Raw genomic sequence first — 12,722 nt, 5'->3', positions numbered from 1 at the left:
TCCTGTACAAGGCCCTTTATTTGATGACTGCCTACTGCCCCTCCCAAACCCCGAGCCAAGAAAGAATTGATTTTCCTGTAAATGGGATGAAGGGAGATGACTGAAAAACAGAGAGAACCAACAAAGAGGAATAGAGGCCGATAAAACGACGGAGTGACCTTAAAATCTGTCAAAAAAAAGGCATGAGAGAGAGCGATGAAGTCTATAAATAATTTGTAGACAGTGATGGTGCAACAGCATGACTGCACTGTACATGTTTGAGGACCTAACAAATGTGGTTCAGGTGGATTAAAGGTGAGGACAGGAGAGGTGAATAATACTGACTGAAGTAATAGGAGAGGAGAAGCTCTGAGGCGATGGAAGAGACGTGCCTGGCTGGATGGATATAATTTTAACTGAGGGTAAAATGAGCATCAAATCGTTCTTCATCCACAACAGTGTTTTGACCAAGAGTTTTAATCCTCTAATCAACAGCAGCTAAGTGAAGACAGGACTCAGGCACTATCCGTGGTTTGAAAACATACCTCCTGCATGTTGCTAGAAAATCGGAATACCATAACTGATGTAGTAGCTCATGATTCATAACAACTGGAGATAAAGTATCTAAATTTCAGTAGCGGGACCACACCTCCAAACACGCTCCTTCCGGTTCTCATCTATAAATGTTCCCCCAGTTCTACAAGCTGTTTGTTCTCGTTTACGTGACCCACCTTGCCTCCCCTTTTCCATTCTTTAACTTCTTCACTTCTATTTAGTACATGGGGCCCAGGAGCCGCCACCAGTCCCCTTTGAGGCGTTCCCCAAACCGCAGCTCAATTCATGTCCAAGCCACATTCACATTTACCTACTAAAATGCCGTCAAGCCTAAAATGAGGACACCCAGCGAGTGAATTCACAGGTTATTGTAATGTGTGAAGTACACAAAGAAAATGCTGTGAGAAATGAGATTGAGATCAAAGGAGATTTTCAAAAACTTGAACTCTGACCTTTGACCTTTAGGTCAAGGTCACCGCGATTCAAACTCATCCTAGATATTTAGCCGATGCACTTATTTTATCCATTTGAAAATTCTAGGTCACTTTCTTCTCGAGTTATCGCATTCATAAGATTTTAAGAAAACTTGACCTCTGACCTTGAGGTGGAGGTTACTAAGATTATTTGTAGATGCATCTATGGTATCAGTTTTCATTTAAAAACTTCTGTGTATGTGCAGCCTGCCCGGCAGGGTGACATCAACACCCCATCAGCCTTTTATGTCTGAGTAGGAAAAATGGAATCTGAGTCTGCAAAAACACACAAAGGTGCAGACACATGGAAAAACTGACAGTCAGAATTATAGTGGGATCCTTAGGGGGGATCATGAGAGGGTATTTTTAGTATGTCGCAATTGGTCACCAGGGAGACAGGATTGATGGCGAGATGGGAGCATCAGCTGCTCAATTAAAGCTCTCTCTCTCTGAGTTTTGTGCATGGATTTCTTCCTACACAAGGAAGATCCCATGTGACTTCACAAATGTCTCTTAGAGGGGGCATGAGTGCATGTCTGTTGTGTGTATTTGGGTCTGTAGTAAGCAGTATCCTCCTACCGCTGTCCACGGCCGTCTCTTCGTATTCGTTGGTGGAGGGCAGTGCAGGTACCAAAGGTTCCATGTTCATGATGAGATTTTTCTGGCTCAGAGAGTTAAAACTTCGACTTTGACCAAACTGAGCTCTGAAAAACATGAACGTCATACATTTTTTAACACCCTTACATAACACCACCAAGTGCACTCTGGTATTCATATCTGCAGAACAATAGATGAAATTGTCATTATTTTATGTTTTATATGAAATAGTGTGACTTCAGGTAATTTCTCAGATGTCCTTACCTGCGCACTTCTGGTGGCTCTCTCTGAATTTTGGAGCTGGCTTCTATCACTTCCTTGGCTACTCTGCCACTAACACAGAAAAACACATAAGTTAAAGGTTGGTTTGTGTTTATAAAAATACTGCAATTGAAAATAAAATGTTACGATGGCAGGTCATTAGTCTCCCTCCACGCAGGTCTGTAAAAAATGTACTGCTTTTCATTTACATGCATATTTGTAGAACTATACAAACCTCCCGAAGCCCTTTGTGACAGTAATATGAATAAGTTCACTCTAAGCTATCGTCTGAAAAAATAAGCAGTAGCTTGTAGAACCACCTTTTGCAACAATAATATGAAGTAATCATTTTCTATATGTCTGTTCTATAAGTCTCTCACATCACAGGTATTTGTTTATGCGCAGCTCTCTTAAGGTCCCATCACAGCATTGCAGTCGGTTTGAGGTCCAGACTTTGACTGGACCATTGCAACGCCTCGAATCATTCCTTTTTCAGACAGTCTGTTGTAGTTGCTTGGGATCATTGTCATATTGATCCAAGTTGTTTGATAGACAGCCTCACATTTGAATCTAGAAATCTTTAGTGTGCAAAGGAGTTTATGGTTGGCTCAACGGCTGCAAATGTAGAGGTCCTGTGGCTACAAATAAAGCCCAAACCATCAACCCTACCCATATGGAAAAGAAATAGTAAAAACTTATAAAAGACTTGCATAAGATGTGGCCTATTTCATATAGTGAATCATATAAGGCTTATATGATTTACTCATGAAAGTGGCCACTTTCTCATTACTTTCATATATTGTTTTATTAAGTATCCAAAACATACAAGTTTCATTTATATAATTTTTCAACAGATCTTATATCTGTTTTCACTCTTGTATGCTTTTCATACAAGTTTCACACAGACAGATACAAACTTTATAAGATTTATCTTTTCCATATGGGTATACTACCATGCTTCACAGTTTGTGCTGAAATTCGGTCCACTTTGACTTTCATCTGTCCAAAGCACATTGTTCTAAAAGTCTTATTTTTTGGACAGATATGCTTTTGAACACCTAAGCTGTGCTGCCTTGTTGTTAGAAAGAAGACACTTTCTCCTAAGAATCCATCTCACCTAGCCACACTTGTTCAGTTGTTATCTAAATGTACTGTCGCAAACTTTAGCATTTAACATGCTAACTGAGTTCTATAGAGTCTGAGTTTCTCTGAGCACTGCACGATCTGACCTTGGGGTGAATTTTCTGGGATGTCCGCTCCTGAGAATGTCTCGAATGAGTTTTACTTGAAGTAATCATTCAGTTAACGAAGTGCATTTGAATAGCAGCACTTGGCTGCTACTTATACTCTTAATTTCTATTAATGCAGTAAGGGTCTGTGCAGTTTTTCATATGAATGCAGAGTTTCCCATGAGCATTTTTTGTTTTTTAATGTGCTACTATAATTTCACGGACAGTATGTCTGAGTTACACCGATTGCTTCATGTCATAAAAGAAAAGGAGAAAATCTGATTTGATGCTACTCGGCTTACATTCAGTGTTGTTCCTGTTGAGCAGACAGTTTCCTGCTATCAGTCGGCAGCTTCATTAGTCTGACTGTAACTGCACTGTTTAAAGCCAGCAGGCTTCTTCATCTTACCCATTAATCTATTGTTGTTTAGACTGATGTTTAAGTCATAAATTAGGGGGTGATATAAAACATGCGCACTTCATATCTCAAGAGACAGTGGCATCAGCACTGGTGGAAATACTGGAATCAGCTGGATCAACACACATTATGTGAAGACCCGATCTGCTCGGCTTTGCATAAACTGCCTTCATTTATGGGATACAAATCTCAGTCCTGTTTTGCACAAATGACCAATTCCCATTTTTCAGAACAAATTCCACCATATGCTATTACTCATCGCTGAGCCCTTAAGCCAAAATGCTTCAGCGAGCTCATGAAATGGGGCAGGCTGAAGTGTAAGCCTGGTAAAGAGCTTTGTCTGAGAGGAGAATCAGGGCTCACTTAGCTTCAATAACAGAGTATATAGAAGCTTTCCGGTGATATTAGAGTCAGTAAATCATAGAAACTGGGATGTAGGTGCTGATGTACAATGACGAGAACTCCCATCTTGGTTATTTGGTGTCTTGATGATCTAATTTTCCATCCATTTTTGTCACTTTGCCAACAAATGCATGGGGTAAGATGATGCTGCTGTTAGTAAAGAGTAAGGTGACAATGTGCAGGACTGAAACACTCTGTACACCATCCATTCGCTATCCATTCGCTACCGCTTATCCTTTTCAGGGTTGCGGGGGGTGCTGGAGCCAATCCCAGCTGTCATAGGGCGAGAGGCGGGGTACACTCTGTACACTTTTACACAAAATTAAATCTTTACATTTCAGTGCTTGAAATTTACCATACCCCCCTCGTCTCTGTTGTTCCCAATTCTCTTTGCACATATTCCTTATGATTTCTTTAATCATATAATACACCTCACCTGTATCTGAACCTGCTGCCTTTGAAGAAGATATTACTGCTGGAAACTGTTTTTATCTGACTTGACTTTGCACACCTGTCAGACACAGAAAGGAAGAATCAAAAAGAGACACATTACATACAGCAGCCTTGCACACTGGACCCTGACTAACACATGTCGTAGCAGAATAACAGATTTTTAAAGGCTCAAACTCTCATCACAATAATGTTTCACTAATTTTTTTCTCGCAGAACACAGAGTAGCCTCTCAGCAAGCTTACAGCACAGTGTGTCTTTTTAAAAGCTTATGGCTGGAGGTCAAACCTTCATGTTTCATTCTATATAATTTATCATGTGAAACCAGACTCCAGTGCAGCAGAGAAGGAGCAAGAGCACAGACACACACATGTCTGCTCTCCTTCGTGCACGAGACACCATATGCTGGAAAAGCTCTGCTTGGCTGCCGTTCACAAACTCAATTCACTCTAATTTGATTTAGCGGCTCTGATGCTTGTCTGACATCCGAGCTGACATCCACTCCATCTCAGTCCGCCTTTTAGAGACACATGAGCTGCTGTCATTAGGAAGTCAGTACTCAGGGTTGTATGGGCAAGGGCTATTTTACAAATTCATAACGATGTCTTCCTTTTGTAAGATTGTCTGCATGTATGGTGCTTCTTGATAAAAGAAAGCAAGGCAGAGAGAAAAGCATGTGAAAAGTGAAGAATGCCTGCAGTTAAGAGAGAGCGGGAGACCTTCAGATTGACTGACAGTGTGGAGGAGGAAGGCTACCGTAGAGAAATCCGTCACAAAGCAGCCTCCAGATCTTGCGTCAAACCTTTGGAAAATCTCATCTCCTCCAGCCTGACCTCTCTCCATCAAATGAGACCAGCTGTTCAGAGCCGCTGAGCCTTCTTATCCCCCTCCACGCCCACACGCACTTTGCTGTTTGGTGCCTCTTCCTTTTCTTTTCACACGGCTCATCTTCTCAGACATGAGCAAGAGATCCAACTGCTAATATCAAGCTCAGGAACAACCTTAAATGAAGAATAGCCATCTTGGTTGTAGAATGATGAATAAGTGTGAAGCTGATAGGAAAAGATGAACGGTTCAGGATCTCTTGAAGATCCTGGGTTGTTTTGTGCAAATTTTACATTGCAGATGTGACATCCTCTTGTGCTTTTCCATCTCGGTTGTTTTATATTCATCAGTCTGCTCTCCTCATATTATCACTGAACTGGGATTGACAAAAAGGAGCAGATCTGTTGTGCTTGCCCACTATATTTGATTCTCGATTACATTAATGAACATAGATGTTAGCATCTTGTCTTGTCATGAACCTTGTTTCCCTTCCCTCCGTGCCAGTGGGGTCAATAGTCTTTGCAGATGAGATCAATGGCCTTGGAGCAATCAGCTGCTCCCCAGTGAAGGACGACGACATGTCCTTGCAGTACTGGGAGTAAATTAAGGAGAACGGCTGATAATGTGCTATAATTAAGTCGGTTTTGAAGTGAAGCAAAATGTTGGCTCGATATAAGAGCTCAAAACGTTTCTACTGGAAGCGGGGTTTTGGTGTAAGCTGATCCTGCACAGTCTCAGCAGTTACAGGAAAAACTCAATAAAAATAAAAATGAATTTGTGTGCGTGTTTGTGTGTGTACAGACGTACTTGTAAAAGGCCTGGTTCTCCACCCCGCACTTCCATAAGTGCTTACACGCTGCAGGGGTCGAGGTGTGAAATGTCAACACCAGCTTCTTCTACACAGAAAAGGACAAAGACAGAAAGAGTAACAGTGAGGATGAGAAATGAGCTTACTGGAAGAGAAAAAACTGTGAATAAGGACAAGAAAAGAGCTGAACGTAATGTGAGGGAGCTGTGCAAAATGCTGACCCACAGACCCTAAGCTGTAAGCTTGGCAAGATAAAGTCATTCGGTCACAGTGCTCAGCATTAAAAGGCTTCTACCTTGCAGAACATGGGTTTTTATGGACTAAGAGGAGAGATTTATTCCCGTAAACATCTAGTCTCTGGCTCTGCAAGTCTGGGAACGTGGGACACCAGATCAATACTGTTCAGCAAAGAGGATAGAGGCAGAGACGAAGCAATGAAATCAATAACATGAGAATGAGATACTGTAACAGAATATGATATTATACCGCTATAAGTGTCTGTTAAAATAAAAAACACTTCACTGTTAAGTTGACAGCAGTGAAAGTGTCTGTGCCCACTTCATCAGCTATATTGCGCAGCCCCCAAACTGTCACATATCAGTTATATTAGGTATGCAGGTGTGATTTACACACATGTGCTTCAGTTGCCATGTGTGTGTTCACAGGTGTGTGAAGGCGCCAGGACTGCGTGTTAATCTGCCTTTGGTCCCACTTTGGCTGATGTGCAAAAGCGCTGACTTGGATTTTTTTGGGGGAAAAAAAGAGTTAATTGAAAAAAATCATCCACTGAGGGGAAGAGACTGAAATTGTACATTTTAAAACGAAAAAATCAACTCGGATGTCAGAAATGTATTTAACTACAATAAAGACGATGCTATTTACTCTGTGTGCCTACAGTAAAGGACCAGTTAGGTTTATTAAAAGATCACGATCGTGGTTCAAATACAGCCTTTTACAGCTGCAACCACTTCTCTGCAACATGCTTTTCAGACATGCATGAACGCACAGCAGGGCGGCGTCCTGCATCAGCAGAGCCTATGTGGTCACTGCTGCGCGTTCACCGGTGCGTTGTGACACCTGATCGAGTGGCAGATGGGTTGCTCAAAAACACGCTTGTTTGGGGAAAAAAGGTTTTTCTAGAACTGCTCATCCAAACAAATTGAATCAAATGGGATTTGAGGTACAGTAGTTGAGCTAACCTTGAAAACTGAAGTAAGTCTTTTTTGTTCTTTACATATCACAGCTGATTATGAAACTGAGCTCCATGCACAAGGTAAGCCATGCTTGTGTGTTAGGAGTTAACTGTTGAGTCAGCCAAAAAGAAACTGACCAAGAATTTGTGACTTTGATCTCATAAAAGTGTTTCATCTACATAACCTGCAATCAGCTCAAAGTGGGACAGGTGGGTTTGGGTAATCAGAGGAGAGGGAAGAGTGAGGAGTGACCTGCCACATGGTGGAAAATTCAGGAAACAAGCATTGACACACAAATCCTCACATAAATAAAGTACACACACACACCCACACAATCAAAAGGATGAAACGGTTATGAAAAAATTGAATGAGATGAATGAGGCATGGATAGAGTTATAGATTAAGCAGCGTAACATTGCATGTTAATCTATAGTTCACTGGAAGTCAGAGGGTGAATTTGATTACATGGTGAACAAGACGGGGACGGAAACCACAGAAGAACTGCGATCATATGAAATGAGAGCAGAGAGAGCTTTTATATGACACACAGCAGACAAACAACACTTAACGACAATATCATGAAAAAAGAAATAAAACATGGATAAAAGGTTCCTCCAATCATAAAGTGAGGTGAGGGCAGGGCTGCGGGTAAAGGTGTCAAATTGAGAATTTAAATACAACAACGATTTGCGCTACTGTTTTTACTTGTATTTACTCACCAGAGATGACTATGTTTACACACAGAGAAAAGAGACAGAAACACAGAGATAATAGTGCATCTTCAGCCTTTCATGAGGAGCCGAACAGACAGACAAGGCAGACAGACTGACAAGTTAAGCAGCGATGAAAGAGCGGAACTGAGCTTCTGTAATGAAGACAACAGCTTTGACACTCATCGATTGGCTGATTGGTAGATTTAAGAGCAAAATGGCTTTAGCTGCAAGGATTTTCAGGTGTTTTTGAGCCACTTCAGGCAGACTGAAGGTAAAGAGCACATCGGTTGTAAATCCTGAAAAAATAAAGTATGCAGATAGATGAGGCACTGAAACTGCTGCTCAGAATCTACCACAGCTCTGTTGGTTGATAAACATCAAGCAACCAGATGAAGCATGTGTCCCAAATGCAAGACATCCGCTGTTTGAAAGTTAGTACTTGCTTTCTGTTTCAGTTTGGAGACACCATGTCATATACTGTAGTTTATCTTTGTTAGGGATGCGGTGCAGTGAAGGAGTCTAATATTTGGGCCACAGTCAGCACATAATGTGAATTAGGAGGTTGTAACACACCCACCATCCTGTTACAGTGAATCCTGCCTGTTAAGGAGATCTGAAACAGCGACACACATATACAGTGTGTGTGATGGTGGACAGGATAACAAACAGTACAGTCACTTAGCACATTTATCTGACAAAACCATTACACAGATGAGGATAGGGGAAAAGGGGAGGGAGAAGGAGGAAAGAAGGAGGAAAGAGAATGAAGGACGTCCGTTTTGCTCAGGGTTGGCAAACAGTCACTAACACACAACTGATCTCAAATTCTGCAGTCTGACTGTGCAACGTTTGCCTTTGTAATAAGTAATGAACACATGTTAGAGGTTTATATCTAACAAGTCAGCAGGATGTTGATGACTTTGGTGCAAAAATGCACAATTCATCATCAGGACATAGAGGAAACTACACATCTCACTTGAGTCATCATTTTTAACCTTTTAGAGACACCTCGCTCACCTCTTTCTGAATGCCAATGACGTAAAAGGTTTTTCCTTCAAACTTCAGCTTGCTAACGTCAGCCCTGCAAACAAACACAGAGTTAAGACTTTGAAATATCTGCAGATGAGAGTTAAATATAGGCTAAATGCTAAACTTAAAGCTTTAAGTACATTTAAAGTACTGCTGTCATTGATTGTGTCATTGTAAAGATGTCTTCACAAGAACAACACAAGTTCCAGTTGCTGATGTCATAGAGAAAAAAATGCCAGTTAAAAGAAATATTGGGTTAAAGGAAACTTTGATTAAAGGAGCAAATGTATATTTGTACTATGGTTGGCCTATAACTGTTAACCAGCTACAAGTAGAGCAACTTAGAATAGTACCTTTAGGTAGGCAACCTCCTTAAGACCAACAAAGAGCATCACAGTCTGAAGTGATTACACTCACTCTCAGAAAGTTTGGTGGGATTTGCAAATAACTGCAGCTGAACAGATTGGCAACACATTGCAATCAATCTGCGTAAGTCTGCACTGATGAGCAGAACTTGCTTGCAACGCATCTCTTAGCAACAGAGGACTTGACTTGGTTGTATTCTTTTTATATTCCTATATAAAACCAAGGTTGCTAAGCGCCTATGTCATTTTGCCATTAAATCGCCATCTATCGCCATTTATCACAGTTATTTGCTGTAGGATCACAAACAGATTGCAGGTAATTGCCAACATGATGCCATTCATTGGCAAATGATAGCAGAGTTCCTATGAAGCTGCAACTATTTTAAACGCAATGACTGTGCAAATTAAAGTGCAAGTTCATTGCACTGTCATTTGTTGGGCTGTGTTCATATTCTTTTTTACATTATTTTTTATACACATAGCTCACTTCAAAACATATTTTGTGTTTTAATCAGTTTAATTACCAATGGTGCATAGTTTAAAATAACACTATCAATTCTTATTACTTTTGATAGATAAACTACATTTTTCTCCTTATTCTTATGAACTTTTGTTTAAAACTATGAATATGGAGGTACTACAACTGCTGCTTAAGGAAAGCATGGCTATAGGAAAGTGTATTTTAACACTCTGTAGCAAGATAATCTTATAGATGTTATGTTTAAATAAACAAACGGTTCTGCCTGCAAGGAAAAGTTAGAGATGATTATTTTAATTTGCTTCTAATAAAAATTATAAGTTGAGCAATACTTCAGCGATAAATCATGAATATAGAGTTTTCTGCAGTTAGCTTTTTTTAGTGATTAGACATTTAATATTTATGTTTAATGATTGACAATTGTGGCTACACAGTGTAGTGGTTTGCTTTTTTCCCAGCACACAAAAGACTCCCAGTTCGAGACTGGAGACGGTAATCTGTTAAATGCTGTGAAGGGAAGGGCGTCTGGTGTAAGAATCTAACAAATCAAATATGTGGAGCCTTCTGCTGTGCTGACAACCTGTGATTAAGGGAGTAGCCAAAAGAAGCTTTTTACAGGTTGATGTTTTTACCATTTGAGGAGGTGAATCCTCTTGTTTCCCTGGAAGACCACAAAACCTGTGGCTGTGAACCCAAGAAAGGCAGTAGAGCCCGTAAAGTCCTGAAAAAAACACATATCGCAGCATGTGAGGCAAGTGGACTATCTATGACCTCATTGGTTGATGCATAAAATCCCATGTTTGTCATTAAACTTTTTAATTAATCAAGAACAAGGCAGTTAAAATACAGACTGATGGACTAAGTCTGATGTAGTGAGGCAAAATCAAAATAATAACTTCCACATCATTAATCATCAGTAAATCTCTAAATTTGTATTCATCTCTATATATCTGTGTAAATCCCTCCCTTTCCCCTGTGTACTTCCCACATCTTAGTGCTTACTTACTTTATCTCCATAGATCTGCATGTGCATGATAGTACAATACTCACAGTAACAGCTATTTCCAGCAAACTAATTTAAAAAAAGCCTGCCAGACAAGAGTGGAACAGATAAAGGGGATCCTTCCCACTAGACAGAATTTAAATATCTTGTTAATCTGCTTTGTATCCTTTGATTTGTCTGTTCACAAGAGGATGTCCCTATTTCACACTTCAGCTTGGCAGAAGATGAACAGAAAGGATGAGAGCGAGCCATGAGCAAGTTGTAAAATATTGTTTTTCTTTATCAGATGCAGTCTGTTCAATCTATTGGGATAGCACAAGAAACAAAGAAACAAGTAACAGGAGAATGAAGCAGAATAGCAAGTGTAACATATCTGATAGTACAGTCTAGTTTTAGCAATTTAAAGCTGAAAGACAAATCAATGACACTGACTAACCATGGTGGTCTCTGATCAGTCAGTGAAGTCACTGTGTCCTCAGAACAGTGGCTTCTTTATGGACCTAGTTTATTTAGTTTTCAAGGAGGGAACATTAACTAGCTGGCTTGGATGTGATAGCGTAAATTGCACATAAGCTCTTGGTCTTAAATTATTTCCTAATCTGCTTGGAGCAAGTATGTGAGGCCAGGTAGAAAGGTGCTGTTATGCGACACGCCACTGGATGGCGCTGTTTCTTTTGGGAGCAATAGAGACGTTTACGGAATTGCTAGCTTGCGTCGGTGCAACATGTGTGTGCAACGGTGTTTTCGTGTAGTAGTAGTAGCAGTGGGTTGGTGACAGCTGTCGGCAAAATATTATTTTCTTGTAAAACCTCCATATTTTCATCTGGACACTTACTTAATCTGTGTCCTGGGCTGGTTAATTTTGCCAGCTGCACAGCTGGTGCGATTGTCCATAAGATACAGTATGTACAATCTGTCTATAAGGTCACAACAAATTGCACAGGCCCAACCATAGACTGTGTGCATAAAAGATGAATGTAGCTTTTGCATCTGAAAAGTTCATTCAATGCATAATTGCCATAAAACGTGCATACTTTTTAATGGCCAGCAGGGGGTGCCTCATGTTGGTGCAAAAACACTTCTGGGTGTATACAAGTCTTTGGGAAAACAGCCCTTGGCTCGCTTGCTCTGTCAGCTCAGCAAACCCTTTTCTGGTGACTTTATGAGCTCAAACCTTAGTTTAAGGTTGTACTTAATAAAATATTACTTTCTTTTCTAAAAACCTATGGTCATTATTAAAATGGAAAAACTATACTAATTGGCTGTTGAGCTGTACATCTGAAATCATTAGTCAATGAGTGTGTGGTTTCACAGTCAGATCCAGCACTAGCTTTTTAGATGGCAAAAATACTCACCTCAAAGCTTTAGAACGGGAGCTCACTAATCAACATATGTCACGGTGGCTACATCCATCTTTTATATACAGTCTATGGAACACGCAACACCCTATGATGACGAAATCACACGAACACAAGTGGATACGCACATGCTTGTGTGCATGGAAAGTATAACACCCACATGAAGCCATCTGTGTGAAAATCAGTGCGTAACCCATTATGTGTAAAGCTACTGTGTACTGTATATATTCTCCAGTTACGTTACCTTGCATGGGTGAGGGTCGACTCCATATGTTTCAAGACTGTGAGCCCTTTGGAGCATGTTCAGCTCTGCTAGTTCAGCACACTGGCCCCTGAAAGAAAATAGAGGAAAGGAGAGACCCAACTTTATACACTGACAGACTGAAGAATATGTCATTAAGGTGTTCCTATGTTGGATTACTTTCAATTGGATTTCACTTAAATGTCGGATACAACCAGATAGAAAATCAATACATGCAATTATCTTATTAGAGTTTTGAGATTTAAAGGTCAATATCTAGTGAGTTTGGTTGTGAACAAATTTGCGTTGACTTTTTATTCTAAGGATTGCTATTTTTTCTCCAGC

General features: G+C 40.3%; 1 protein-coding gene across 5 annotated transcripts in view; it reads right to left on the bottom strand.

Annotated features, from left to right (window-relative positions):
• The window catches only part of frmd3 (FERM domain containing 3), a 62,308-nt gene that overhangs the window by 14,297 nt on the left and 35,289 nt on the right, over nt 1-12,722 (bottom strand). For 2 of the 5 annotated variants that reach the window (XM_084945314.1, XM_084945315.1), the window contains exons 7-14: nt 12,381-12,468; nt 10,408-10,496; nt 8,921-8,984; nt 8,481-8,516; nt 5,997-6,085; nt 4,351-4,425; nt 1,869-1,937; nt 1,587-1,711 (exon numbers count right to left, since the gene is read on the bottom strand). In XM_084945314.1, coding sequence (XP_084801440.1) covers nt 1,587-1,711; nt 1,869-1,937; nt 4,351-4,425; nt 5,997-6,085; nt 8,481-8,516; nt 8,921-8,984; nt 10,408-10,496; nt 12,381-12,468 — 635 coding nt within the window. Of the gene's footprint in view, nt 1-1,586; nt 1,712-1,868; nt 1,938-4,350; nt 4,426-5,996; nt 6,086-8,480; nt 8,595-8,920; nt 8,985-10,407; nt 10,497-12,380; nt 12,469-12,722 lie in introns of all 5 variants that reach the window. The other 3 variants (XM_084945316.1, XM_084945317.1, XM_084945313.1) reach the window with 2 other exon arrangements.

This window comes from Perissodus microlepis, chromosome 12, assembly GCF_051167445.1.
Source record: "Perissodus microlepis isolate ML-2025 ecotype Zambia chromosome 12, ASM5116744v1, whole genome shotgun sequence".
Lineage (NCBI taxonomy): Eukaryota > Metazoa > Chordata > Actinopteri > Cichliformes > Cichlidae > Perissodus > Perissodus microlepis.
This window is presented reverse-complemented; position numbering and strand designations above follow the sequence as displayed.